This window comes from Erpetoichthys calabaricus, chromosome 11 (genome assembly GCF_900747795.2).
Source record: "Erpetoichthys calabaricus chromosome 11, fErpCal1.3, whole genome shotgun sequence".
Taxonomy (NCBI): domain Eukaryota; kingdom Metazoa; phylum Chordata; class Cladistia; order Polypteriformes; family Polypteridae; genus Erpetoichthys; species Erpetoichthys calabaricus.
Window position 1 is genome coordinate 165,626,683 of NC_041404.2, and position 27,565 is coordinate 165,654,247.

A 27,565-nucleotide genomic window follows, 5' to 3' on the forward strand; every position below is an offset into this window, starting at 1 on the left:
AAATGGCAACACTGGCAGGGGAAAACAATGTAAAAACCTCTGTAGATGCATCTGTACCACTGTCCTTTGTGCATGTCACAGAAAACACAGGGTCAGAGCCAATTAAACTGTTGGTTTATAAAGTATGGCAGCATGGCAAAGCAGATGAGAGCCCTGTAGCCCTAGAGTGCCTTAGATCATAAGTATTTATATGAACTTTACATGTTCTCTCTATTGCATACCACCATGTTCTTGTTTTTTTAAGTAGGCCACACACAGGCATTACTAACTAACAATTCTAAACTGGCCCAGCATGAAAGAGTGTGGCATCCCATTCAGCAGGGACTCTGCTTTGTGCTTCAACGCTGCCAGCACAGGTCTTAAACACAAAACAGGCAAAGTCATGATTAGGCACAGCTCCACCACCAGCTAGCTCTCAGCCATGTTGGGTTGCATGCCCCACCACTGACCCTTAGTAACTGCATCTGAATGCCCGAGATCCAGAAACAGAAATGGTTACATGACATTGAAAGGATGACTATCATTCTGGAAACGAGCACACAAAAAAATAAAAGGATATATATTTTTTTTATTGTTTTTACACTTTGTTCTGCCTTAAGTGCTCCTCGCCCATATACCACTAGGGCCACCATAAATGGGGAACAGACATGGAGGCACCATTCATTTCAGTTAAAAAAAAAAAAATTCACAGCAATACATAGGATGGGATCAGCACACCTTCCTCAAGGATGAATGAATGAGTTTCAACTTTTGACTTCTCAGTTCTGGTTTGAGAAGTGAAAAAAAATCTAAGTTATTAAATGAATAATTATTAACACGACTAAACAAATGAATTTCTTTGCTTTTTACTCTTCATGGTAATATTTTGAAAACTGAAAAAGAAACAGCGCTTGCACTAGAATGCTCTTGGCAATCAAAGTTATTAAATGTGCGGTTATTAGTGTTATTAATAGTTTCTAAGATGTTCCAAGAATTGAAAAAGACATTATTTTTACTTCTATTAAAGTCATGTAATGTATTTTTATTGGTATAATTAATTAATTAATGTCTGTATCTTCACAGTAATATATCAAATATTGCGTAAAATATTATATCTGATTATATGATAACCTTAAATAACATTATTATTAAGAGAATGAATTAATTACTTTTTAGAGGTCTCAAAAATATTCTGGAAGTTAAAGAAAGAAACAATGTCATACCTATTATATTAATCAAAGTTATTGTGCATTAGTCTGTAATGAATGAATGAATGAATGAATCAGTCTGTTGGTCTTCAAAATAATTTGTGAAAACTGAAAAAGAAAGTGTTTTACTTTAGCATCATAGTAATCACATGTGTCATCATCATCATTATTATTATTATTGAATTAATTAATTATTTACTTTTTAGAGGTCTCCATAATATCCTGGGAGTTGAAGGAAGTAACAATGTTTTACTTATTAGGTTAATCAAAGTTATTGTGTATTATTATAGAATGAATGAATGAATGAATCTTTTGGTCTTCACAATAATTTGAGAAAAAGAAACTGTTTTACTTAGACATCATAGTAATCAAATGTGTCATTATTATTATTATTTTTATTGAATGAATGATTTACTTTTTGGGCGGCATGGTGGCGCAGTGGGTAGCGCTGCTGCCTCACAGTTGGGAGGCCTGGGGACCCGGGTTCGCTTCCTGGGTCCTCCCTGCGTGGAGTTTGCATGTTCTCCCCGTGTCTGCGTGGGTTTCCTCCCACAGTCCAAAGACATGCAGGTTAGGTGGATTGGCGATTCTAAATTGGCCCTAGTGTGTGCTTGGTGTGTGGGTGTGTTTGTGTGTGTCCTGCGGTGGGTTGGCACCCTGCCCAGGATTGGTTCCCTGCCTTGTGCCCTGTGTTGGCTGGGATTGGCTCCAGCAGACCCCCGTGACCCTGTGTTCGGATTCAGCGGGTTGGAAAATGGATGGATGGATGATTTACTTTTTAGAGGTCTCAGTAATATCCTAGTTAAAGGAAGAAACAATGTTTTACTTGTTAGGCTTATTAAAGTTATTGTGCATTATTATTGAATGAATTAATGAATGAATCTCCGTCCATCATCCAACCCGCTATATCCTAACTACAGGGTCACGGGGGTCTGCTGGAGCCAATCCCAGCCAACACAGGGCGCAAGGCAGGAAACAAACCCCCGCAGGGCTCCAGCCCACCACAGGACACACACGAAGCACACACTAGGGACAATGTAGGACCGCCAATACACCTAACCTGAATGTCTTTGGACCATGGGAGGAAACCAAAGCACCCGGATGAAACCCATGCAGACATGGGGAGAACATGCAAACTCCACGCAGGGAGGACCCGGGAAGCGAACCCCGTCTCCTAACTGCGAAGCAGCAGCGCTACCACTGCGCTACCTGAATGAATCTTCACAATGATATTTTAAAAAATAAAAAGTGTGTTAGTTTATAAAAATCAAATGTGCCATTGATATTATTATTGTTAATAATAATAATACTTGTTTGGTTATTGATAAAATGAATTAATAAAATTTCCTTCAGGCTTTCACAATAATTTTTCTGGAAACTGAAAATAGAAACTGTGTTTTACTTCAGGTTATTTCAGCAATTAAAGTTATTAAGTGTACAATTATTACCAGAACAGTATAATTAATAAAACTGAATGAATGAATTCCCTTTTAGCCTTTACAATATCTTTAACAAATGAAAAAAAGGAATGCGTCTTACTTCAGTTCCTATATTAATAAAGTTACTAAATGGCCCATTTTTCTTAGTCTTATTCTTTTTGCAGGTTGTTATTCACTTCTTCATGCCATACCTCCCTTAATATTTCACTCCCTTCACGGAGCTGCGGACTCATTTGCTTTTTCATTTACTTGAGCTCTTATTTTGGTGCTTTATGCCCGACTTTAAATCAAGTTGAACTTCAATTACTTTAAAAAAACACCCAGCCTGCTTGATGTAAATAGAGCATCCAAATCTCCTTCCAGACTCTTACTTAACACCAGTCTAGCCCGTGGATGTCTCCGAGATAAGGAGGCGCGTCTTGACGTCTAATGAAGCAGCGCTCTGTTCCCGGCCATGAAGGCTCGCTAGAGGGAACGAAGCATCGCGAGCCAGATGGGCTGATAGAAGGCAGCCTTTGCGAGACACCTGGATGAGACCTCCTCGGCTGGAGCTTGCTTCTCATCAGATAGGCGCTCACTTGAAAGCGCCGGCCTTTCCTAATAATGATTAGTCTAATCGGAACATATGGAGCTGAGCCCATCAAGGCAGAAGAGAGCGAACCTTGTGAAGACGCAGCGCAGCCGCACATCAATCCCAGCAGAACTTTGTCTCCAGGAGCATTAATCTTCTTACAAAAACAAACATTCAATGAGTTTGCCTGCATCCAGCTACAGACGGATGCCTCATTAAAAAGCTATTTTCCCCAGCACCAGTAGTATTCACTTGCAAAACGTATCAGCTCATGTGGCAACGGCAGAATGGCATCTTTCATGTAATGCGATTTTTTTTTCGAAGCTCGGTATGAAAAGTGATGGATCCATCACATCTCAGAAAGTGATGGCACGGAGGACAGTGTCTTGTCACACTGCTTCACGGTTATGACAAGCCATTCGGCGCACATCTTCTTTATATCACCCGCTGAGCCTGACTTAAGCATTATTAGCTGATGGAAAATTGCAGGCATGTCAAATCCGCAATAAAAAAGTCTTTGAGGTTAAAAAAAAAAAAAAAATCCTCCCCGTGATCTTCAAGTGAATTTACAGGTCCCTGTCACAAGGACTGAGAGCCATCTAAATGCTACAAGTCACAGATCAACAGCACACCACATATTCTGACAAGTGCATTTTATACGTTTATAATAATACAACGGTGGTGGGGTGAACTGCCAGCGCTGCCTCAAAGCTCCACAGATCGCTCTTCAAATACCAACCCAGTCCAGGTGTGTACCCAGTGTGCACCTGTGGGGTTTTTTTCTGGGTACTCCAGTTCATTCCACATCCCAAATAAGTGAAGGTTAAAGTGACTGACACACTAAGTTATGTCTGAATGGCCAGACTGGCCTTCTTTTTCAGAATGAGTTCCTACATGGATGACCACCACCCTCGCAGCCCAGCCATAGGCTAAACAGTTTAATAAAATGGATGGATGAATAAATGAAAGCATAATAAAATTGTCCATCCATCCATTTTCAAATCCAGTTATAGGAGCAAGGCAGCAGGACTGGATGAAATGTCACTTGTATGTGTATAAGTTTCCCACCCACCATTTCTTTAGCTGAGCTGCATCAATTCTTTAGGCTCCAAGGGTACATTGATACCACCAGCCATGCGTTCTGAAGAAGACTGGACTAAAAGAAACATTGCTTTAGTTTGAAATTAGCTACTCAGCTTTCCACAGTCCACTAGAATAGTGAAGTGTAAGATCAAGGTGTCACCGTATAGGAGATGATCAACAAGAAAGACAAGGGTGCCAACTTATTATTCCCTTTTATCACATTCAATGAGTTTAATGGAGAAGAGAGTAACAGCAGCTGGGTGAGAACATCTTAAAAGAGGTGCAGCGAGAACATGGCCACATGCTAAAGATGAAGATTAGCAGCCTTCAAGACTACACAAAGCAGTCCTTAAATTTAGCTCAGCAAGTCGCCTACTCTTCTACTCTGCACTTCTGGAGGGCTCTGCATCATGGTGATATGGGCTCAAGTCCTTAAAGGAAATGACCTGTAGATGGTATGGCAGCGGGATTGTCCTGCACTGTGCTGCCTTCATTTAACCCTGACAAGCCTTCCAGGACCTGCTGCATGCAGAGAAGCAGCCCCACAAGCCTACCATCATGCTTCACAGTGGGAATGGTGTGTATTTTTATAATGTGCAAGGCTTGGCTTATGCCAAAGAGCATTTAGTGTGATGACCAAAAACCTCAATTTTGGTTTCATTACAATATTCGAACATAGAGCCGCCTTCAGCAGAGAGGGCTTTGTGGTAAAGTGAGGTCCGCGGCTGATCGGCACGATTTTAAATAAATAATCGGCGCTCTCACTGCTTTAATGAGGGGGCGTGGTCGCGTGGCAGGAGCGGTTCCCGGATGTGATGAGGGCGGTCCCTCACTTAAGCGCACAGGTGGCCGTAATTGATGCCGGGAGCTGCTAATCGTCACAGCTGTGCCACGTCCCCATTTTAAAAGAAGCGCGAGTGCGAGGGGATGCCGGTCGAGTCGGCCAGAATGGAGAAAGGTAGCACGGCCATCCCAGCAAAGGTGCAGTGCTTTAGAGGGGGAGTCGGGGATGGATCATGTCCGCTGACTATTCTTGGAAGAGCGGGTACAATCGAGGTGGCGTCCTCCCCACTAGAGATCCCGGCGAGGACCGTGTGTGCATGAAGGAAGATTGGAGGAAGCCAAGACAGCGGTCAGGATGGAGAGGACTGTGGCTGCTGAAGTTATGAGTGCACTGGGGAAATGATGAGGGTGTTGTGTTGGGCTCATCCTCGTCAGGAGAACAATGACCTGCCTGCTGTGACACCGGTTTTAGTCTTCCTTTTAAAAAAACAAAAAATCTCACAGATTTTACTGTTTTTATGGATTTATTGATTTTTTTTTTTTTTTTTTAATCAAAGCACTTGGACACTTTTGCACCATCCAATTACCTGGAGGGTTTTGTCCCCATCTGCCACGTTCACTTGGTCATGTTATCGACCGTGTCGGGTTCAAGAGGCTTCCAAAACTGTAAGAGGGAGCTTTGAGCAGACCCGCACGTCACAAGCTTATTTCGGATACCGTCTCCCCTGGACCGATACAGAGCAGCCCGCTTGGCTTGCACAGGGGCTTGGAAGCTCGCCCCTCAGGGGGGCGCCTGGACGTTAACTGGGCCCTGTTTTGCAGCATTTCCACCACACCAGGATGTGCTGCCGGAAGAAGGTCGGTGGATATCTGGAGTCCTCCCCGGTGTCCTATAAAAGGGGGGTCAGTAGCCACTACTCAATGGTCAGAGATGGGAGGAAGAAGGACACAGACTGTGAGGAGGAGTGGAGGTGGAAAGGACTGTGCTTTTGCTGATTTATACTGCGTTGTCTGGTCTGGACATTTGTGCTCTTGTGGGGAGCAAAGGAAGACCCCCCCTAACATGTAAACAAAGGTGTGGGAATTAGTGTCTCAGCCTGTGAGTGTCCGGGTTAGGGTGGCTGTATGCTCACTGGTGTCCACTCATGTCATTAAAAGTTGAAGAACACTTCATTTGAGCAATTTTGTGCTTTATATTTGTAATTCAGAAAACTGTTACAAATTTGACATAAAAATGTTTATTTCTGCTGATCAGTGCCAAAAAATCCAAAATTAAATTCACTGTGATTCAATCTTGTATAAAAATTAAAATGTGAAAACTTTCAAGGGGGTGAATACTTCTTCTTATAAGCACTTCAAAAAGGGAAAACTGGGTAAAGGTTATTTAGAAAGATGTCTTTTAAAGTCTGTATTTATGGGTGATGACATAAAGCCTTCCCCTGGAGTGTGATCTCCATATACACTTGCACAGTATACATATGTAGCCTTAAAAGATAAAGAAACGTATCACTGCAGGCACACGGGTTAACACTACTGCGTGACACTGGGTCCACATTCTCTTGTAGTCACCATCTTTGTGGAGTGTACACTCTTTACAATACAGTTTATTTTTGTATAGCCCAAAATCACACAAGAAGTGCTGCAATGGGCTTTAACAGGCCCTGTATCTTGACAGCCCCCCAGCCTTGACTCTCTAAGAAGACAAGGAAAAACTCCCAAAAAAAAAACCTTGTAGGGAAAATGGAAGCAACCTTGGGAAAGGCAGTTCAAAGAGAGACCCCTTTAATAATAATAATAATAATTAATTATTTGCATTTATATAGCGCTTTTCTCACTACTCAAAGTGCTCAGCAATTGCAGGTTAAGGGCCTTGCTGAAGGGCCCAACAGAGCAGAGTCCCTTTTTTGGCATTTACGGGATTCGAACTGGCAACCTTCTGATTGCCAGTGCAGATCCCTAGCCTCAGAGCCACCACTCCGTCCTTTCCAGGTAGGTTGGGTGTGCAGTGGGTGCCAAAAGAAGGGGTTCAATACAATACAATACACAGAACAGAACAAATCCTCAATAAAAAATAAAAATTTTTTGAAGTGTGGAGCAGAATTTAACAGTAGATGATATCACATAATAAGATTTGGATAATTTTAGACTCCTGGAGACCTCATCCATCAAGCTGCCTCCCCCATTTGGCCATTCCACGGCTAAAACAGTGCTGGGCCAGCCAATCTGATGAAAGGACCCCTCTTTCTCACGATTCCTGTGATCCTCCATCAGGGATGACTTTACCTTAGGCAGGCAAAACAACTTGGCGGGTGGGCCGTGGCACCAAGGGCCACATTTCAGTACCGAGAAGAAAAACAGAATAGGTGAGGGTCAGTATCCAATTATACTAACCCTCTTTAGTGTTCATGTCTATGTTTAAGAGCAGCAGGTTGGCACAAAGGTCAGTACTTCTGTCTCACACTTCCATGTGGATGGTTTGGACAGTCGTTGTGGACTTTGCATGTTCTCCTGATGTCTGATGGGTTTTTCTCCAGGTACTCTAGTTTTGCTCCTTTATTCCAAAGACATACAGTATGTGTTAAGGTAATTGGCCTGGTGTGGATGGGCTCTGCAATGGACTGGCACTGGTCGTGTGGCCAATGTTCCTGAGATAGGCTTTGGTGACAACCACCCTAAACTGGATACAGCAGGTCAGAAAGTGTGTGAGTGGACTGATATAACAGAATGGGCATAAGCAAGATATGGAGAGTCACAGGAAAACGAGGAAAAATTTTAAAAGTTCCAAAATGCCCGCTGGTGGTAATGTCTCTACTATAGGTCAGTATTAATCCCAGGAAAGCACATTAAGGTTAAAAAATATTCAGATATTTGTTTAAAATAAAAATCATAAAACAATTTTGAAGCCAACTTCAAAGGAAAGATATTAAAATCCTTCACACTAAATTTCAACAATTGTACAGAGTCCATTTGAAAGCTGCTGTTCAACGCTGCCCTACCGTGAGATCAGGATGTGCTTTATTTTGTATCCGGGAGATGTAATAGAGCTTAAAAAAATTGATTAGCTTTTATCTTTTTTCTTTCAATCGTTTTTCCTACACCAGCATGCAGGTATTGCTGTGGTGCTTTCAAATCAGATACTGCAGCAGGGTTTCAGCTTGATTCATTTCCCTTTAATTTCTTGGAATAAAAAGCATTTTCAGAAAGGGGAGAGATACCATCTTCTGCCCACTTTGTGGCACTCCAAGTGCTGAACAATCCCCATCACAGCCTGAAGTGTTTCCACATGCAATTCTCCGTCTGATCGTCACCTCTCCATGCACTTTTATACAAAGCTGCTCATCCTAACAACGAATACTCTTAAAGTGTCCACCTTCTGTTGGATCCTGCAGGTGAGCATCTCATCAGCACCTCAGGGCAATGGTCTCCTTGTGATTTTTTTATTGAGATATCAGTTAAAGGTTTGGTTTTATTTCCCGTTATAAAATCACATTTGCTTGACTAAATGGCGCTTTGCCCGCTATGTGCTCACATTTGAAACCTCACCTGTCTCAGAGGCCAAGCAAACAAACATTAAACCTTGAAAAGGGCAATAAAAGGGAAAAAAAGCCAATGGCACCTGTGCTGCAAATAAGTGCCAGCTGCCAGAAAGTGGTCCGTGATCAAAAGCAAAGCAACAGCCTCAATAGCAGCTTCTGCTGTAATAAAAGAAAGGGCCTCCCACTCAGCGGCACACCTTAGATACCAGGATCCTGTTTCATTTGCAGCCAACAAAAGTTCAGCTCCACCCTGACTCTTAGCAAATTTCATTACTTTGAGCCTCTCCTTTCCAAAGTTGTGTGGTGCCAGTGAGAAAGCTGAGGCATCATCATGAAGAAACTTGTTTTTGGGGCCATCAATGGCATAAGCAGACTAGAAATTGGATGGGAAAACTACTTTCACTGATCAAGACCGTCCATCCACTGGATCTGTTTATCTGGTTTCCGAGTCTTGCAGAACCACAGCCTATCCCTGCAGCATTTGGTTGCAAGACAGGAACCAACCCTGAATGAGACAATAGTCAAGAATGAAGTGAATGATGCCTGCTGCCCTTCAGAGTCTAGTACCTGGTCTGTTTAGTATAGTCCTTCATCTCATTTTCCTACAGCAACCACTTTCCCTTCATCTCTGTCTTCTACCTTCTGCAAGCTGAGCATTTATTCCATTCTCCCATTCTCCTCCTGATGCATCTGGCCTCTGCCATTGAGGTGGCTTAAAGCATACTCTTGAGCCACAACTTGCAAAGCCCTGGACTCATGTCCATGGTCAGAGGTGGCCTTTTTCCTTGGTGTCCCTGTAATCCTAAAAAGAAATCCACATCTCCAAGGCAGCTCCCCACTCTGCCTGTCTCATACATTCCCCTTTGGGACCTTCTGGGCCTCATCCTTTTGACATTGTGCTCTCTCTCTCTTTTACATAGACTGAAGACCCTTGCCCTCTGGAGCACCATAGCACCTCTGCCATAGGCACAACATGATCTCGACTGCTGGTGTGGTTCTCTTTCTCTGTTTAAGACCTTTGTCCTGTGCCAATCTGATGGTGTCTTTGTCCAGGCAACATCTTGCCAATCAGGGAGCACTTAACACGGTATATTGTGAAATCTCCAGAAATTAAATAGCAACACGGACTGGTCTGCTGTGTGAACTATTGAAGCAGTGACCCATTGATAACGTAAAAACAGACATGCAGTGCTGCAATATGAACACTTGACAACTGTTAGAGACAGCACTTCCAATGGGTGTCCAAAGCATTTGGGTAGCAGTAGACTAAAAGTGTCTGTTGAGCTGGACAATTTGCTTATCATGTTTGCCTTCCATTCTTATCTCCAAGGGTAAAGGAATCCAGGTAAGCAGTCCAAGTCCATTAGTGCTTTGCAAGATGAGAAAAACATAGTGTTATAGCACATGGGCAGAAAGAGAGGCACCGTGCAGACAAAGAAAATCATTGCCCATTCATTGCTTGAACTCGCTTATTCCAGCACATGGGCTGAAGACTATCATGGAAGTATCAGGAACCCTGGAGAGGGAACACGCACTGTAGAGTTCCCAATAAGCCTACTCCGCATATTATAAGAAGAAATTGGAATACTCAACAAAAAGACTGTATTGGACCCTGGGACTTTATAGGATTACAAAAGTCAGTTTGTCACGTTCACAGAGTATAGTGAAATTCTTACTTGTACACGCTAATCAAAATGCAGCACACTAGGGGAGTACAAAACTTCAGGTTTCTATCTCTCCTTACAGTGATGGCACATTCAGTTTTCCAGCTCCACTTTATAGACATGCCATTCTGTTTCAAAGCTAAACAGCAGCAGGGCCAGGCACTGTTGGAACCTCAGCACCCCAACTAAACATCACCACAATAAAAACGTCACATCCCATCCAAGTCATTTAAATTTGTTACACTCCCCAGATGAACGGGCAGCCTGTGGGTATCAAGTTGCCCAGAGAGAAAACAAGCCAGGGGTTGAGCTGTTCTAATGCATCACCATTCCCTGCCATGCAAATGATGGATTTGCATTGAAAGAAAGAAAAAAAAAATGCAAGAAAATCTCAGATTGCAAGAAGATTCAAATTCTTCCCCACCCACACTTGCCAAAATCCCTTTTAACCACCAAGAAAGTAAATGATAATTAAAAAGCAGCACAAAAATGGGTCTCTTCACCCTACTATCCCACATTTACCTCCCTCCATTGTTGTGCTCAGGTCTCAGAACTGAACAGGCAGAGCCAACAAATGATCTAAAAGCAATAAAATGTGCATTTCGCTTTGATGACTGCACACGCTTCTCTTGTGGCTTTTTGCTTTCATGTTTTTACGAAGACACCGACTTCTTAGGCTGTGCCTGTTTGAGGTAGTTCAGGCAAGTTACTACTGCAGGTGAACAACAGAAGACTTGATTCCTCACCTCGCAAAAAAGAAAATCTCCCCCCCAGTAATGCAATTAACTGTATCCAGTGATTTTAATTCCATGGCATTTCCTCAGGTACCTTCCATTCTTTTATGTTTGCTGATAACAACCTTATTACAGAGTGACGGGAGGTTCATCACAGGCTACTCTCACACCTTCACCTAACACTGAGCCTAGTGAGAGTCCCCAAGCGGGCTTATCTTTGCACGTGGCAGGAAAGTAGAGAACGTCAACCCTCTCTGGCACCCCAAGTGCTTTTATTCCTTCGGACATGTCCTTTCTTCCATTCTTCATTAATAAGGACAAGAATGAACTCTGAATGTGTCCACTGTAGTGGCCCTCACACATGTACACCCACTTTTTCTTAACATTGCAACATTGCACCACAGTTAGCAGTTAATCTACTATACAAGTCCTCAGGATGTTGATGGATGGGGACTACCCCCCAAAAAAATAAAAACAGATCGGTATCACGCAAACCACACACAGAAAAATAATCACCTATAAGCAAAAATATGGAAACTCCACAAAGACAGTGGCTAGGTAGGAAACTCACTTGTATTGTAGCTTGACCAAGGACCACTGCATGTTTAAGGGATTCTCAGTCCACTCTATTTAAGCTGAAGCCCCTTTAGCTGGCTGGCTGTAGAACTACCAACTGTTTGAGCGGTCATCTTCCATCAAATCCACCAACAGATTTTCTAACCTTACTTAATCCAGTTTCAATAGCATCAGGGGTAAGGCAGGAATGAATGCTGGATGAAGTGCCAGTCCATTAAAAACCACAACTCATTCATACCAGGTCAGCTTAGAGGAGTCATCAGCTAACTAAACCTTCACGTCTTTGTGATGTGGGAGAAGTGCCTGAAGAAAATCCACATGAACATGGGGAGAACATGCAAAGTGTACTCTGCAATCAGGTCTTGTCTGGGATTTGCGTAACAGGTCCTCCTGTTATGTTGTTGTGTATGTGTGTGTATGTATATATATATACGTATTGTCACGCATGCGTGTCATTCTTGGTAAGCAATCCCACCATGTAAGGGCAGGGAGGGCAACTGATTCTGCCCTATCTGGTCAGAGGAATATAAAATCGAGGTGGTGTCACATTCTGGACTGATGCTTGAATGAGACAGTGCTATGAACCAGACTTGAAAGGCTATAAAACAATGACAGCAGCTCTTTACTTTGGTTTATATGTGCCATTGTATGTGGTTTTTGGTTAATTAAATAGACAACCCAGTTGGTGCCCCAACATTTATTGGGAACCAGTGTACTACTTCAAACAACCACTATTTTTATAGCCAGAGTCAGGAGGGAATGAGACAAACCTTGCCAAATGAGGAGTGGAGGCAAAGGAGAAAAAGAGAGAGAGAAGGAAGAAGAAAGAAGGCAAAGACAGTGTGCTGTATTTCTTACACTGTGCATTGCTGTGGGAACAATTTGGGAAGTGTTTCCCACAGATGAATAAACGTGTGTTGTGTGTCTAGTGTCTGTCTGTGTTGGGTTTGTGTGGTTAGTGCGCCCCCTGCAGGCCACTATATACTGTATTATATTATACATACACGCACATACATACATGTATACACACTGTGAAGCCTAAGGGCGCATATAGCCTTCCTAACCCAACACAGAGAGGGAGAGACATGAGTTCCAACACACAACACACTTTATTTTTCCTTTCTTTCGTGGGAAATGCCTTCCCCCGTTTCCCACATGTACAACACAGTTCCAAAAGCACAGTCACAGTCCTTGCTTCCTTCCTTTTCCAATTCACAGACCTTCCGCCTCCAATCCTCCTTCGTAAGCTTTGTCCTTCTTCCTCCCGACTCTGGCTCCAGATTAGTGTCAGCTGACCCCTTTTATAAGGCACCCAGAAGTGCTCCAGGTGCTCGTTGTTCCACTTCCAGCAGCATTTCCGGGTGTGGCAGAAGAGCTGCACTCCAGGGCTCAGCAGTAGCTGCAGCACCCCCTGGTGGCGCAAACAGATCCCAACAGGGCTGTATCAAGCTCCAACTGCCATGAAGTCCTGTGGGAGTTCGGGGATCTGCTGCAACCCAGGGGGGCTGCCACCTAGCACTCCAGGGGAGGTAATGCTCTGGAAACACTCCCTCCCCTGGTCTTTGCAGCATGAAGGTGTTCCGGCCAGTCAAGGGCCCCAGCCACACACCACAACACATATACGTATACTAGCCCATATTCCCTTTCAAACTATACTATGAAGGTGAATCAACCAGAAGAAGGCTGCTGTCACTTCAGTTAAAGCCACCATCTGTACCTCTTCCTGTCCACTTTTTATACATACTGCACATATCACCACCTACCCAGAAATCTGGGACCAGCTTCTAAGAAGGGCACAGCTCCTTCAACCAGAGGCCTTTAATTCCTCATGGAGAGCTGCGAAGACTGGGAAACAACATCAAAAACCACTTATTCTGAATTGCTTTTTTCACGTGAATATTAAATGGGGAATTACTTGAAGCCCCAGTCCTTTACTTAATTCTCTATGCTGCCTTTTACTATGAGTGTGTGTATAAAATCATATATAGCAAATTTCATTTTTGTAATCTGTTATATATATTCTATTAATAAAAAAGGGTGGCATGACTGCACAGCCGGTACAGCTGCCCTCATGGATCCAGAATCCTGGTTTAAATCTCCTGCCTGGACATTACCTGTGTGGAGTTTGTATGTTTTTCATGCAAAGGTAGGTTTTCCCGATGTCCTCCCAAATCCCCACACATTGACTTAATCAAAGGCCTGATATGCAGGTGACAGACTGAGTGCGGAGGAGAAACAGACTAAGGTGGTTTAGACATTGGAAGTGAAATCCACAAGTTGTAGAGGTCCACCATGGTGAAGGCAGAGGGGATATGGCCTAGGAGGAGGCCAAGTAAGAAGTAATTGGAGGTTGTGTCATGTGATATAAAAAGCATAAGTCTCAACGCAAAGGATACTGCATACCACAAAGAGTGGAGGAAAAGGATTTAGGGGGACAATGGGCTAAGCTGAGTAAATCTTTTCAATGTCTGTTAACTGGTGAGGATAATGATGATCTTCAAAGATATGCAGGTTAGACTGACTCACAATTCCAAATTGGCCCCTTTGTGAGCAGAAGTGTGTATGAGTGGGGCCTGTGATGGCCCGGTGCTCTATCCAGGGCTGCTTCCTGCCTTGCGCACAGTATTGCTGGGAATGGCTCCAGCCCCCATCACCATGAACTGGATTAAACAGGTTTAAGAATGAGATAAACGTAAGCGACTATGCAAGTTGTTTCTTTGACCCTTGCTTGAGGTGAACCTACAACCTGTCTAACAAGACACCATCACCCCCTCAAGCCCACTAAGCTCTCTCTACCCACACCTGGTTCACCTTTACACCCCCCAGTATCCACATAACCCTGACTTGACCAGGATCTTTTTTTTTCCACATCTCCTTTACCAAATGTAATTAAAAACGAATGCCTGTCAAAGCCAAAGCCACCACCCACTCCCATCTTCCTACCACCTGGGAACAACTCATCCAAGTGGAAGTCTGACCCAAAGCATAAAGTCAAAAGAGATCAGTAAAAAGTGCAAATAAAAAATATGCAAATAAGGACAAACATTTCTACAGCTTCATCCAAACCCTTGGGTTTTGCGCTGCCATTGATTTCCATTTTGCCCGCATGAGCTGCAGCTTTCTGCTAAATTTCTTAATTGCAGTATCTTGGCCTCTTCAATCTGTATAGAGAAAGTAATTTAAAACTGCCCTTGGTATACAGTACATCATACGTTTGCAAGCGAACCCATTAAACTTTTACGTTAAATAATAGCATTGTGCAGATGCTCTGCTCTGCTCTTCCTGTTTGTTAACTTGACGGCATCTTGTTAAAATGCTTTAATGAGCAGTGCACACGGTGAACACAGCTTATATGTGTCTTATTAATATATTCATTAAATGGACACTAGAATTTTTTTAATTAATTAAGCTGGTGGCTGGGAAAATACAAAACAATGATCTGACTCATACAAAACCGCAGTCACTGTGGAGACATGGTCAGGTGTACAAAATGACCAATATAATCATCATCATCATCATTATACTGGTGTCCCATCTGGGAATTGTTCCGAGCTCAGTCCTAATGCTCCTTCCACCTATCCATTTTATGGTTTCCTGACATCATAAAATGGAAAAGAAAATTCAGATTTTGAAAATAGTTGGCAAGATTATCATCAAATTCTGATGTAGGTCTGAGGTTGATTGGGTATTAAGCGGGCAAGAGGCAGGAAAAAAAGAGACTCTCTTCCATTCAAAGTAATTGTGAAACAGCACAGTTCTGTCACTCCACTAGACAGCCTCCAAGAGATAACACAGAGATGATAGTACGTATGAAGAAAGGAAGGTGTCCCCAGAGCTTTAGTGGGAACGTGGACTTTAATTATAATCCAGGGCACAGTGGAGCAAGGGGAGGCAGCAGAACTTCAACTTGGGCAGCAGTAACCCTTGGGCGGCATGCAAATAGCAGCTACCAGCTAATACTAAAAGGAAACGAAATGAAACAAGGATGTAAGGAGGATGGATGAGGTGAAGAGATCTGGTGTGCTTCTTGTGTGGGGAAGCATACAGATTACTCTACATGTCTGTTACATACTGTTACTCAACCAGTTCTAGTATGACAGCCAGGACTGCATTTATAGATTTGTTTACTCAACAAAGGCTTGGATGCTTCCTAATGTGTGCCACCATCTTATATAGGCTTTGCATCCTGATGTCAGATGTGTCAATTGACATGCTTTGTAATAAACAACATAGCTACAAATATGAGAAAAGCTCCAAAACTGTGCCAGAATGATGTCTTGTAAAAAATAATAAAAGATATTAATGCCAAATATATAATGACATGTATCAGCACTAAATTAAATGAATTGTAGATGTTTAAAGACAATGTACAAGACCGGTGAACCAAGTAAGAGTCAATAAGCTAGCAGGCCCCAGGCAACCCATGCTCTCTAAAATAAAGCAGGAAATGTACATTTTCTTTCATTTTTGCTGTTTAATTCCACTTTACATATTTTTATTTTCTACTTTTCCTTCAGGAAGGAGATTTTTAATTGCAGGAACTGCTAGTTCCATTCACAGCCATTTTGAGTGGAGCGTCTATTGCTACCCTCTGTCAAGCAGCACTGCAACACAGGACATCATCGTGTAATCAGCACAAAGAGGATTCAGAAAGAATTCAGAACCCTTCAGTTTCTGCACACATTATTTTGGTGTAGATTTAATATTAAATGCTCAAAATTGCTATTTTTTGCCCATCAATCTACACTCAATAACCCATAATGACAAACTGAAAACATGTTTTCAAAAAGGTTTACAAATTTATTAAACTAAAATTCCTCTTCCATCTAAGTATTCAGACCCTTAATTCAGTGCATTGTAAAAGCTCCTTTGGCAGCAATTACAGCTTGAGTCTCTATAAGCTTTGCACACTTGCATTTGAGCAGCTTATCCCCACTCCTACTGGCAGATCCCCTTAAGCTCCATTAGATTGTATGAGAGGTTTGTGTAAACTGCCATCTTCAGGTCTCTCCACAGATGCTCTTTGGGGTATAAGTCTGGGGTTTGTCTGGGCCACTCAAGGACATTCACAGACTTGTCCCTAGGCCATTTCCAATGTTGTCTAGCCTGTACGATTCATGTGATTGTTGTGATAAAATGTGGACACTCGCCCCAGTCAAAGATCATGTGCACTCTGAAGCAGGTTTCCTTAAAGGACCTCTGTGCATTTGACTGCATTCATCCTTCTCTCAAATCTGACCGGTTTCCCTGTCATTGCCACAGAGAAGCACACCCAATTACATGATGCTGCCACCATCATCCTTCATTGTAGGGATGGTATTGGGCAGGTGATGAGCAGTGCCCAGTCTTTACTTGGAGTTCTACAGAATGTGTTTCATTTTTGTTTCATCACACCAGAGAACCTTTTACCTTATCCTCTCGGAATCCTTTAAACTGTTACATGCCTTTTGATCAAGAGTGTCTTCAATCTCGACAATCTATAAACACTTGATTGATGGAGTACTAATAACATGGTTGTCCTTCTGACAGGTGTTCCTAACCCTGAAGCTGAGTTAGAGTGATCATTGGGTTCTTAGCCACCTCCCTGACCAAGGACCTTCTTGTCTGGTTAGTCAGTTTGACCAGGGTCTTGATGGTCCCAAACTTCTTCCATTTCTCAATTATTAAGGTCACTGTGCTCCTGAGAACACTCAATGCTTTAGAAATGGTTTTATCCCCATGTCCTGATCTATACCTCACCACAATTCGCTTACAGAGAGTTCCTTGGTGTTTGTCCCGACGTGCAGTGTGAATTGTGGGACCTTCAATACACAGGTGTGTGCCTTTCTAAGTGTTGCCCAATCAATTCATTTGGCCACAATCAAGTTCATGACACATCTCAAGGAGAATGAAAGCAAACAGGATGTACCTGACCACTCTATGGGGTGCCACAACAAAGGGTCTGAATACGTAAATGAATGAGAGATTTCAGTTTTTGACCTTTCTGAAAACATGTTTTCACTTTGCCATTATGGGTTATTGTGTGTAGAATGATGGGTAAAATGGCAAATATATTTATTTAAAATTAAATCTACAACGTCTGTGGTGGGTTGGCACCCTGCCCGGGATTGGTTCCTGTCTTGTGCCCTGTGTTGGCTGGGATTGGCTCCAGCAGACCCCTGTGACCCTGTGTTCAGATTCAGCGGGTTGGAAATGAATGAATGAATGAAATCTACAACGCAATGTGTTAATAAAGTTTATCTAATCTAATAAAGTGTGCAGAAAGTGAAGGGGTCACAATACTTTCTGAATCCCCTGTATAACATGACAGTGTGGTAAGGCCAATGTCCAAGTCTATGAATATTTTATAAACAAACTACTTTAATTTGGTTAGCGATTTGATTAGGAAAAAGACCTTTAGGCTGACAAGACTTTTTGCATTTGTTTTTGAATACACTTCGAAGCTCGGTTTTTAAACAGATGTCAGGTTTTCCGAGCTTTTGCCTATTTGTTGACAGCTCTTTAGTTTGCCCCCGTCGGTCAGTCCCATTTCTTGGTCCACCTATTACTCTGAGGGAGGTTTCAAAACCTCCCTTTTACATCAGCCATTTTCTAGGGCACTCATTACACCTCCTTCTGGTGGTGCCCTACTAGGCCGGCATGATGGAAGCACTTTGCCAATGCCATCTTTTGCAGTCTAATAGACCCTTGCTGGGCCCTGTCCCACACCTGGCAAACCTTCCATAAACCGGGCATCCCATCACAGCATAAAAATGTGGACTCTGACAGACTTCTATTATTAAGCAGAATCCCTCACGTGGAAAACGGAAACTGTAAAGTAAACGTAGTTAAGCACTGACTTTAATTAATATTCTCTCTGGTGTTTAGTGTCGAACAACATAGTTCTGTGTAGTGCAACCATGCCATCTAGACGTCTGTTAACCTCAAAGGCAGGAAGGAAGGAGTTGGAACAACAGCAACAACATGAATCATCTGTGGAACGGGCGAGTTATTATTATTATTATTATTTTGAATAAATCTCCTCATGCAAATAGGCTAATTTTAGTGGCAGCGTAATACAGTCAACATTCAGTTGGGTCTGAGGAATTTTACTCTCCAGTCACGATTCAAACTAATCTAAACTTTTTATACTCAAGATGAGTCCATTTAAGAAAAGAAAAAAAAAATTAGTTCAGGAAGTTTACTGTGACCTTTAAAAAAAAAATTAGAAGACCTGCCCTATCTTTTCATCAGCCGGTAAATATTTGCATTGCATAAAGGCCAGCCACAATAAATTAGACAAGAGGCTGTCATTTAGATTACATCAGTATCTCATGGTGAGAGGGGAGCGGTGTGTGTGTGTACAAGGGGGGCTGCTTGAAAACTACACAAGTAAAATAAATCCCAAGAAATACACTTTTTTAAACCCAGACAAACACACGCCTCTGTAAAGAGCGGAGACGGAATTCCCTTTACGGTATAAGGTTATGTGTTAGGCCACTGCGGCAGCAGCTGAATTTTAAATGTGCCAATAGCCCTGAATCTGCACATCCCAAAGCAGCTGATGGTAAAATTAAATACAAAATGGTCTGACGCGTTGGAACGCTGGGCAGGCTGCCCCGAGATCATTTTGAAACACTCAGCTCTAAACTCATTAGGCCCAGCCATAGCTGGCCTCAAAAAGCAAATAGTTTTGAGCAGCCAATTGCTACAGTTCAGTTAAGATTACAAGATTTTCTTTTCTTGAATTAAAAACATAATAATAATAAGTCATAGCAACAGTCTCCAGAGCAGGATTTTTTTGTTTGTTTGTTTGCAGTGGAACTGTGTATGCAAAGTTAAGCAAAAGACAAAATAAACCATCAGCGAGAAAAGCAATTTACAACTTTGTCTGAGATATGCAACCATAGCCCTTTGGGACAAAGCTAATACAATTTTGTCACTACAGTAAACTCCTAAGCAAATCCAACGCCTCAGCAATTGCTACAAAACTCTTAAAAGAAAATGCCACCGGTCACCAACTTGTCCTGTGCCGTCTTGCATGTAAATAACCAGAAGCCACTGCCTCCACTTCCCAAGAGTGTAGGAAGAGCAGGTTACTAGTCCTGACCTTGCCAAATCTTGGGGGCTCACACCAAAGCACCCATCTCTCGCAGCGACTCTTATTGGATGTGCCAACTCACACCTCATCATCTCGGCTTGTCTCTTCTCATCCCCTTCTGTCTTGACCTTTTCAGGCTCATCATGAGCACACTGTCTATGTGGTGTGGCTTTCCCTCTCTCGGATCAGATCACATCAATGAATTCATTGTAATGCCCCAATGGACCTCTTCTGGCTCAGAGTGACCTCAGACACTCACTCACTATGTCTACTCCTCTTCTGTCTTTGATCTCCATAATCACACATCCTTTGCAATCCGACTCTCACTCTCTCACAGAATGAACACAAATCTTTCACAATCATCCATCTACTGGCTCACAGTAAGCATTGATCCTCACCATATCAGCCTCTTTCTTACCATTTCCTCCTTGAAGCTCAACATGGACCTCACGCCCTTCAAGTCATCAAGCATAAAGTGGACAGAAATCTCTTCCAATGAATTTCTTTACCAGATAGATCCATGCTGATTCACAATAAGCACAAATGCCTGTGACAAACCTCACAAAGTTACACAAGTTGGCCCCCACATCTGTTTTAGCAGAGCCTTGTGGTTTCTTATGTCCCAACTGTCAACACGCCTAACACACAATATGTGCTTCACTCTTTTCTTCAGTTTTTTCAGGCATTTTAACACAGATTTTCCACACGCTTCTGACCTAGTACTTTAAAGTAATGTCCAACAGAATATCAAGTCTCTTCACTGGAATTTCTCCCCCAGCTTCCTCTTTTTGCAGAGAGAAAATTTTCAGCAATCTCCGGATTCCATTGGTCAACTTATATTTAAATTTGTGGAGGGAACGTCCTTAAAAGCTGCTCTAAAACAATCAAGTTGTAAACTTGCAACTTAGGGTATGACTAAGGTTTTATCCATTTCTCACAAAAATCTTGCAACCTTGCCCTTGTCTTTTTAAGGCGCTCGAGTTGACCATCACCAAATGCGTAACTCTCATCTTGGACCTCAAACTTTTCCAAAAAAAGCTGTTTTAATTTGTCTTTGTCATTAATATTTTAATATTCATAGAAACAGCAGCTGCTCTCGTATCCCAAGCCAATAAATGCATCATCACCCATTCCTCCTTTGGCCAACCAAAACTCAAAGTCATATGCTCAAATACAACATATTCAGCATTTTGGTAACACAGCATTCTGGGACCTGCCCAATCACATTTACTTTAATGTTTTCCAGGATTATTCCATGAGGATAACATCAGATCCAGGCTCTCATCTGCTGACCTTGAATGAGAAATCTCAACCTGCACCAACCCAACCTGATGATGCAAGGAACGCTAAATCGGTTCCTGAAGATTGGTGTTGGTATCTCTTTGCTCTTCATTCACTTACGGTTTTTGCATAAAAAATGTGTTTCCATTCTCAGGTAAGTCTTCTGCACAAGCCCCTTGCCCCCTTTACCTATTTAAATCTTTCCTGGTATACATCATCTACAGTCTTTCTACATTTTCACAGCATAACTGCCAAAGTCTCAAAATGTCCCTTTTATCTTCTATATAGACACACCCACTCTAAAAAAAAAAAGTCCCACTTCCTGGGTAATGGTAATCATCCCACCGTAAACGTGATGAAGCATACTGGTTGGCAACTAGAACAGCATATAAGTATTTGTTATCTCCAGCACAAGATTATTCCATGCTGTCCCAGAAGATACAGAGACTTTACAGATAGCCTGGAATGAAGTTGTGCTGGTGATTAAAAAAAAAAACAATTATACTTTTCCAGTTGCCAACCAGTACAATTCATCCCAGTGGCATTACTTGTGTGTTTTCACCCCTTTCGCTTTCAGATGCCCCACTCCTGGTGAATACGTAGTCTGCCTCGTCTGGTGTTCCTCTCCTAGTTCACAACACATTGATAATGAAGTGAGCTTGCGCTGCCAGCATGAGCCTCAGCAGACTCGCAGGGAGCCTGCACACCTTTACGGGCAGAGCTACTGACTGCCAGGCCCAGTTATTGTGACCTCCGCAGTCTCACAATGAGCACATATTCTACCCGGTCTGACATTCCCTTTTAGAGCTCAGAATACACCTATAATATGGTAAGCGGAGTCACTGTAGGACTGTGTCAACATGCATCTGCAAAAGAAACAAAAGGTAAAGGTCACTCCCTTGCTGAAAACAAAAAGATGGAAGACTAAACAGCCCAAATGTTGTTTTTTTTTTTTTTTTTTTATAAATACATGGGACTAACCTTTACCTTTTTGACTTATAGTAAAATAAGCTTGTTCTACACTCTTACAAATAATGGTTACTCTTCTTCTTTCAGCTACTCCTGTTAGGTCCTCAATGGTCCTTAACTGAGTGGTGTGGTTCCTCATAGAACAACTAGTTGACAAAGAAATATTTCATTCCGTAAAAGGGTAGCTTGGGCTTTAAAAAGGTTCCTAATATGTGGGTAAAACAGAAATATTTGAATGTATAGTAGGCAGTGTAGTAGCCCAACATCATGCCTTGCTGATCTTCACCCACCCCACAGAGTCAGCCTGATCGTCCTGTGCAAACTCAATAAGCTGTCTGGTTTACCACCACTTAGATTACATTACATGAAGTTTTACCTGGTCATAAAAATAAAAGTACATACAAGTGACGTCTGACTGAGGTTACCCCACTCCATCACCATGTCACCCACAATTGTTGTGACCCCCCCAGGTGTTTACATCCTATGCAATTGCCTGATTTCTACTGTCTCATCGGGCACACCTCCCTCTCAGCTGAACACTATTGTGTGAGCCCAACCTGTCACACACGAATTGTCCTTTTCATACTTACTACGATCAGCTTTCCCATCCAAGTAAAATCTCAAAGTCTTTCATTCAGGTTATTGTCTCTCGCATCACCTCGAAATTCACTCACTGCCTATAAATAAACTGAGCTAGTTTTACACTCTTACAAATAATGGTTCTTTAATCTCACTTTACTGGATAGTGTGGTTCCTGGTAGAACAATTATTTGACATGTAATCATTTAATTCTTGGAAGGGATCTTTAGGGCTTTTGAAAAGGTTCTTAAAATGGGGATAAAACAGAAGCTTTTATTGAATAGTAGGGTACCTAGCAGGATTCTAACAAATCAAGAAAACCTGAACTTGGTCTGCAAAAACAAATTATGAACCCACTGGTACTGTATTTTAACAGATCTATTATCATCTATTCATGGTTATTTATGTAGTCTGCTACAGATCTAAATAAATAAATGTTCTGTCTGCAAACTTCATACAGAGGGTTCTTTTGGGAACCAAAAATGGTTTCCATATGTCATCACTCTGAAAAAACACTTTTGGTTTCATTTAGCACCTTTATGTTTACAACCAGAGTGAATTTAAGGTGTGTATGATCCTCATTGACTGTAATCCGAGGGCCACTCCCTGTGGTTGTGACCCCTAGGGCGCCAGAAAGTGATGCCATCCTATCCAGCCTGAATTTTCCCTTCTAGCTCAGGACACATTTATGGTAAACTGAACGCTAACATGAAGCAATGAGTGTGTTCTTCCCAGCTAGCGGGTCTTCCCCCATCCCAAAGTTGTTAGACAGTCAGCCCCATCATTCTCTGCTAACAGATTAGGAGCGCACGTTCTGTGGTGTCTGATTTAAAACCTTTTGAATTACATCGCATGAGGCTTTACCAGGGCCCAAAACCAAAATATCAGCTCTCCAGGTGGGTTTACAACTGTCATGTTTTCCCAGTCAGCCCCCAGTCACCCACAACAGTTGTCATTTCTACAATCGCCTGGTTCCTACTGTCCCATCGGGTGCACCTCTGTCTAAATTGAACTCTGCTCCAAGCGCACAACCTATCACGTAAGGATTGTCCTCCTCGCACTTATGACAATCTCGCTTTCCCGTCTAAGTAAAATCTATTAGACTTTCCTTCAGATTATAGCCTCCAGTGCCACCTCCCGTTAAACCGATATTTACTGCCTACCGACAAATGATACATCGCGGATTCTACATAAGGAGCACAGCTAGCTCTCGCTTTCCGGATTTGAGGCACTGAACGACCACGACGAGACAGAAATCACTGCGAATTTCTGCTTGACACAGACAGACGTGGACTTGGCGGAGTCCAAACAAGCATGCGCACCTCGGCCGGGTTCAAGTGCACAAAAAGTGGCGGCGAGAATGCGCGCTCGCGCGGTCACGCAAAGAATGCAAACGCGGCATAAGCTCCGGCTAGAGCCGCTGACGGGTAAATCAAAACTCCAAGAGAAAGGGAGAGACGAGCTTCGAGCCACATGCTATCTTTAAACAGCAAGGCTTTAGTGAGATTACACAAAATGAAACGGACGCTCGAGTCTCAAAGTTCAGGCTCCCTCCGCTGTGCAGCACCTGTCAATACAACATCATTTCCCTGAAGATCCCCAATCAGAGGATATTCACATTAAAGCCATCCAAAGTAAGCAACCATTTACACGAGAGAAAAGAAAGTGCAATTAACTCTGGCGGGAAAAGGCTTAATCACAACACAAGCCATGCATCTTTTTTTTTTTATTTTAGCGAGTTGCCATTAAGCCGTTTACAGCGTTTCCCAGTAAATAATTAGAGGCTCTCGCATGTCCGCTACAATCTTATAGCATAGTGGCAAGGTGCCGAAAGGTAGGCTGCGCATACTGCAGCAATAAATCAATGTAATAAGGCATATGTCGGATGGGAATGCAATCCACAAAAAATTGTCGCATGGAACTTTTCACTACTAAGTCGTAAGAATCACTGATGACTGACTCTGTATGTCGGGGCTTTCTCAAAAGAGTGGGGGTCTTATACCGATCGAATCTTTTCTGAGATCTTGAAATCTCTGCACCTAGCCAGGACCTTACTATACCGTGTGATACTAATTCTGAGCACCCCAGTAGGCTACATTACATATGAGATGCTTCCTTTTGAAAGATTATATTTACTGTTGATCCACTATTGCCGAAGAAGGGGACCTTCTTGTGTGGAGCACTTACTTCACGAAGTTCAGAACCTCAAATCTTATTCTAAAATGTGGCGTGATCAAGCGCCTCACTAGCGAGTCTATAAACGAGCACAAAATAAATACTAATAACGCACCTCTGCAGCATAAGGCCATTAGCATAACGGAATTCGGGGTAGGTTATGACAGTCCTTTACAGACAGGACGGCAGGCACTCCAGCACAGCGCACAGGATAAAGAGAATGTTAGGCAAAACGTATTCTTGTCATCGCAGCGCTGCAATCAGGAAAGCAGAAAGCACTGCAAGAATGCCTACACGTAACCAGCAAAGAAATAAACAACTGAAACAATGTTTAAAACACTATAGCTCGGAAAGCCAAATCCTCCCAGCGGTAACATATTGAAGGGGGAATACAGATTTCATTTCAAATCTAATATCCTACCCACTGGTTTCCTAGTATTCCGTATTCATCCGATTAATAAAGCCCTTGATGTAATCTTTGTTCTGCTTAGCCGCTTTCTTGCGTAAACAGACCGGGATCATCTCACCATTGTGTTCTAGGCACACCATCTGGATTAGAATTCCCTTAATGCAATCTCTGAGATTTCAACTTTGGCTGAAATAAACAAAAAGTCAACAAGCGTGCATTACTCGAGTAAATATGTGTGGTGGAGTGCGAGGTTTCTGTACCTGACGTGGCTTCAGCACTTATGCCCAGTGCAGGCTGTGCAGAGTCAATTATATCACTACATTTAACCAAACCTGCCATGTAATTTATTCACTTTCCCTCAATAAATAGACTAATTAATTTAAAAAAAACAGAATTTGTGCGTAAAGTATAAATGTACCCATTCCCCCGCAAAATACACAAATTATTCCCTAAATTAAGTGATTATGTTTAAGCAACACTAAATGATGTCCTGGTGAGGTAAACAATCCCAGTGTAAAAAAAATGGTATGACTCCAGTAAGGAGAATGACAGAGAAGACTGAATTAAAAAAACAAACAAACACTGACCTCCTACCGGTCATTAATCTTGATATAACGGTCATTACCTGATCGGCGCTTCATAGAAAAATAAGCAGGTATTGTATTTGCAGTCAACATTCATTTGTTTTTATATTTTTCTGAGTAATTATGAAAAGTAAAATGAAGTGCATGCCTTCAGGAGGCTCCAATACATCTAACATGAATGAATGGGAAATCTTCCAGAAGCCACTGTGAATGCATTAATAACCGCGATATATTTTCATGTATACTGAAGTTTTCCTTGGTGCGTGTGTGATTGACTTATCAAATGTAAGTCAATGAACTTGTGTCATTGGTGTTTTAACAGCAAATCAAAATTTGCGTGAATGCATGCAATCAGCTGCAACCGAGACAACTGGACCCACTTTCTACATGAAACCAGAATAACAGTCCTACCATATCAACAAAATGAAAACAGTAAGATTAAAAATGAAGTGTCCCTCTTAAAATCAGAGTAACCATCCACAGAAACTCCAAACGCACAGGCGACTTCCCAACGCCAGTCCCCGCAGAGTGGCGGTGCGGACCACGTATAGCGACAGCGGACCGCTTGGTATACAATCGCACACACACACGGGAGCGTGAACAGCGACTCTTACCTTGTGCTACAGCCCGCAACACGTGGCCGTGGAGCAGCAGAAACGCCCACCAACTCCATGTAAACTTTTCGCTTTGCTTCCCAGCCCTGCGTCTAGAATGGGCTCTCGCAGTCTCCGCAGTGGCGTTCCTCCCGGCGCTGTTTTTTCTTATTTCCCCTTGCGGCTGGCACCGACGTATTGCCAAACCCCAAGCTGTGCAATCCCGGCTCTGTCGTTCACGGGTGTCGCCGGCAATGCCACCAGAGCAGTATGAACTCGTGAGGCCGGCGACATCGGCACACTTTCGCGCTGCTGCGCTGTGGGCTGCCAGTGCGGATCTGCTTCCTGGGTGCTGGTCGCCGATCGCGTCCAAATCTCTCGAGTTGGCAGGAGCCTGTGTACCCCGATTGCAGATTTGACTATCCGAGCGCGGCTCCATAAATGTAGAGATGCCCAAGCTCACTTTGAAACCTCTCATTGTCGGTTTTTCTGCAGTCTCGCTTCTACCAGCAGCGCTACCTCCGCCTCCAGCGATGCCACAAAGAGGGAGCTCGTTAATGCATCTGCCAACAGGAACACAAACCCAAAAGCATCCGCTTAATCACAGGGAGAAACGCTTGGGTTTCGGTCCTTTCACTCTCTTCTGGTTCGTTTGGATGTACCCTTTAATACTTCGCCTCCCTTCCCAAATTAAACTCTTTCCCCTTATCCATTAGATGATCCACCACTCGCTCATCTTCTTTATGAATGCGAGTTTAACTTAATTTCTCAGAAAATCTTTGGCAGAATGTATCCGGTGACCGCAGGTTTCTTGACTAATCCAGATGCTGCACAGGTGCCAAAAAAAACTTGAAACGAAAATAAAAATAAATCTAATTCCAATTAGTGTCGCAGACCACAAAGAAATATCTCCCTCAACTGGATAATCCAAACGAGTTTTCTCTTCAAATTTTAATTCGAGTTGTGATTTTCGGTAGAAAATCACAAAAAGGGTGCACTTCTGATCAATCCGAGCTGTAATCCAAGTTGTAAAAAGCGCCTGAGAGAAAAGGAAAGAAGAATATATATGACAGTGGAATGCTGAGGCACGATCACAACGAACACAGGCAGTGCTGCGATCACTCTTATATTAGAAATATATAATTCATAAACAGCTGATCAGCTGAATACATATATTTACGGGGGATAGCACATCATATTATATAAAAATTATATCATATAAACAGTGAATGAGACCACATCGAGACTCGATTATTTACCTAGAGAAGAGAAGTTTCCGAACTCCTGTAGTTAATCCCGGCTCCTCTTCTAAACGCGTCACG

At 42.6% G+C, this 27,565-nt stretch overlaps 1 protein-coding gene across 1 annotated transcript in view; it reads right to left on the reverse strand.

Moving 5' to 3' along the window:
• The window catches only part of sdk1a (sidekick cell adhesion molecule 1a), a 1,749,737-nt gene extending 1,722,514 nt beyond the window's left edge, over positions 1–27,223 (reverse strand). The window contains exon 1 of the mRNA XM_051933783.1: positions 26,265–27,223. Coding sequence (XP_051789743.1) covers positions 26,265–26,721 — 457 coding nt within the window. The 5' untranslated portion in view covers positions 26,722–27,223. The remainder of the gene's footprint in view (positions 1–26,264) is intronic.
• Positions 27,224–27,565: the final 342 nt, after the last annotated feature.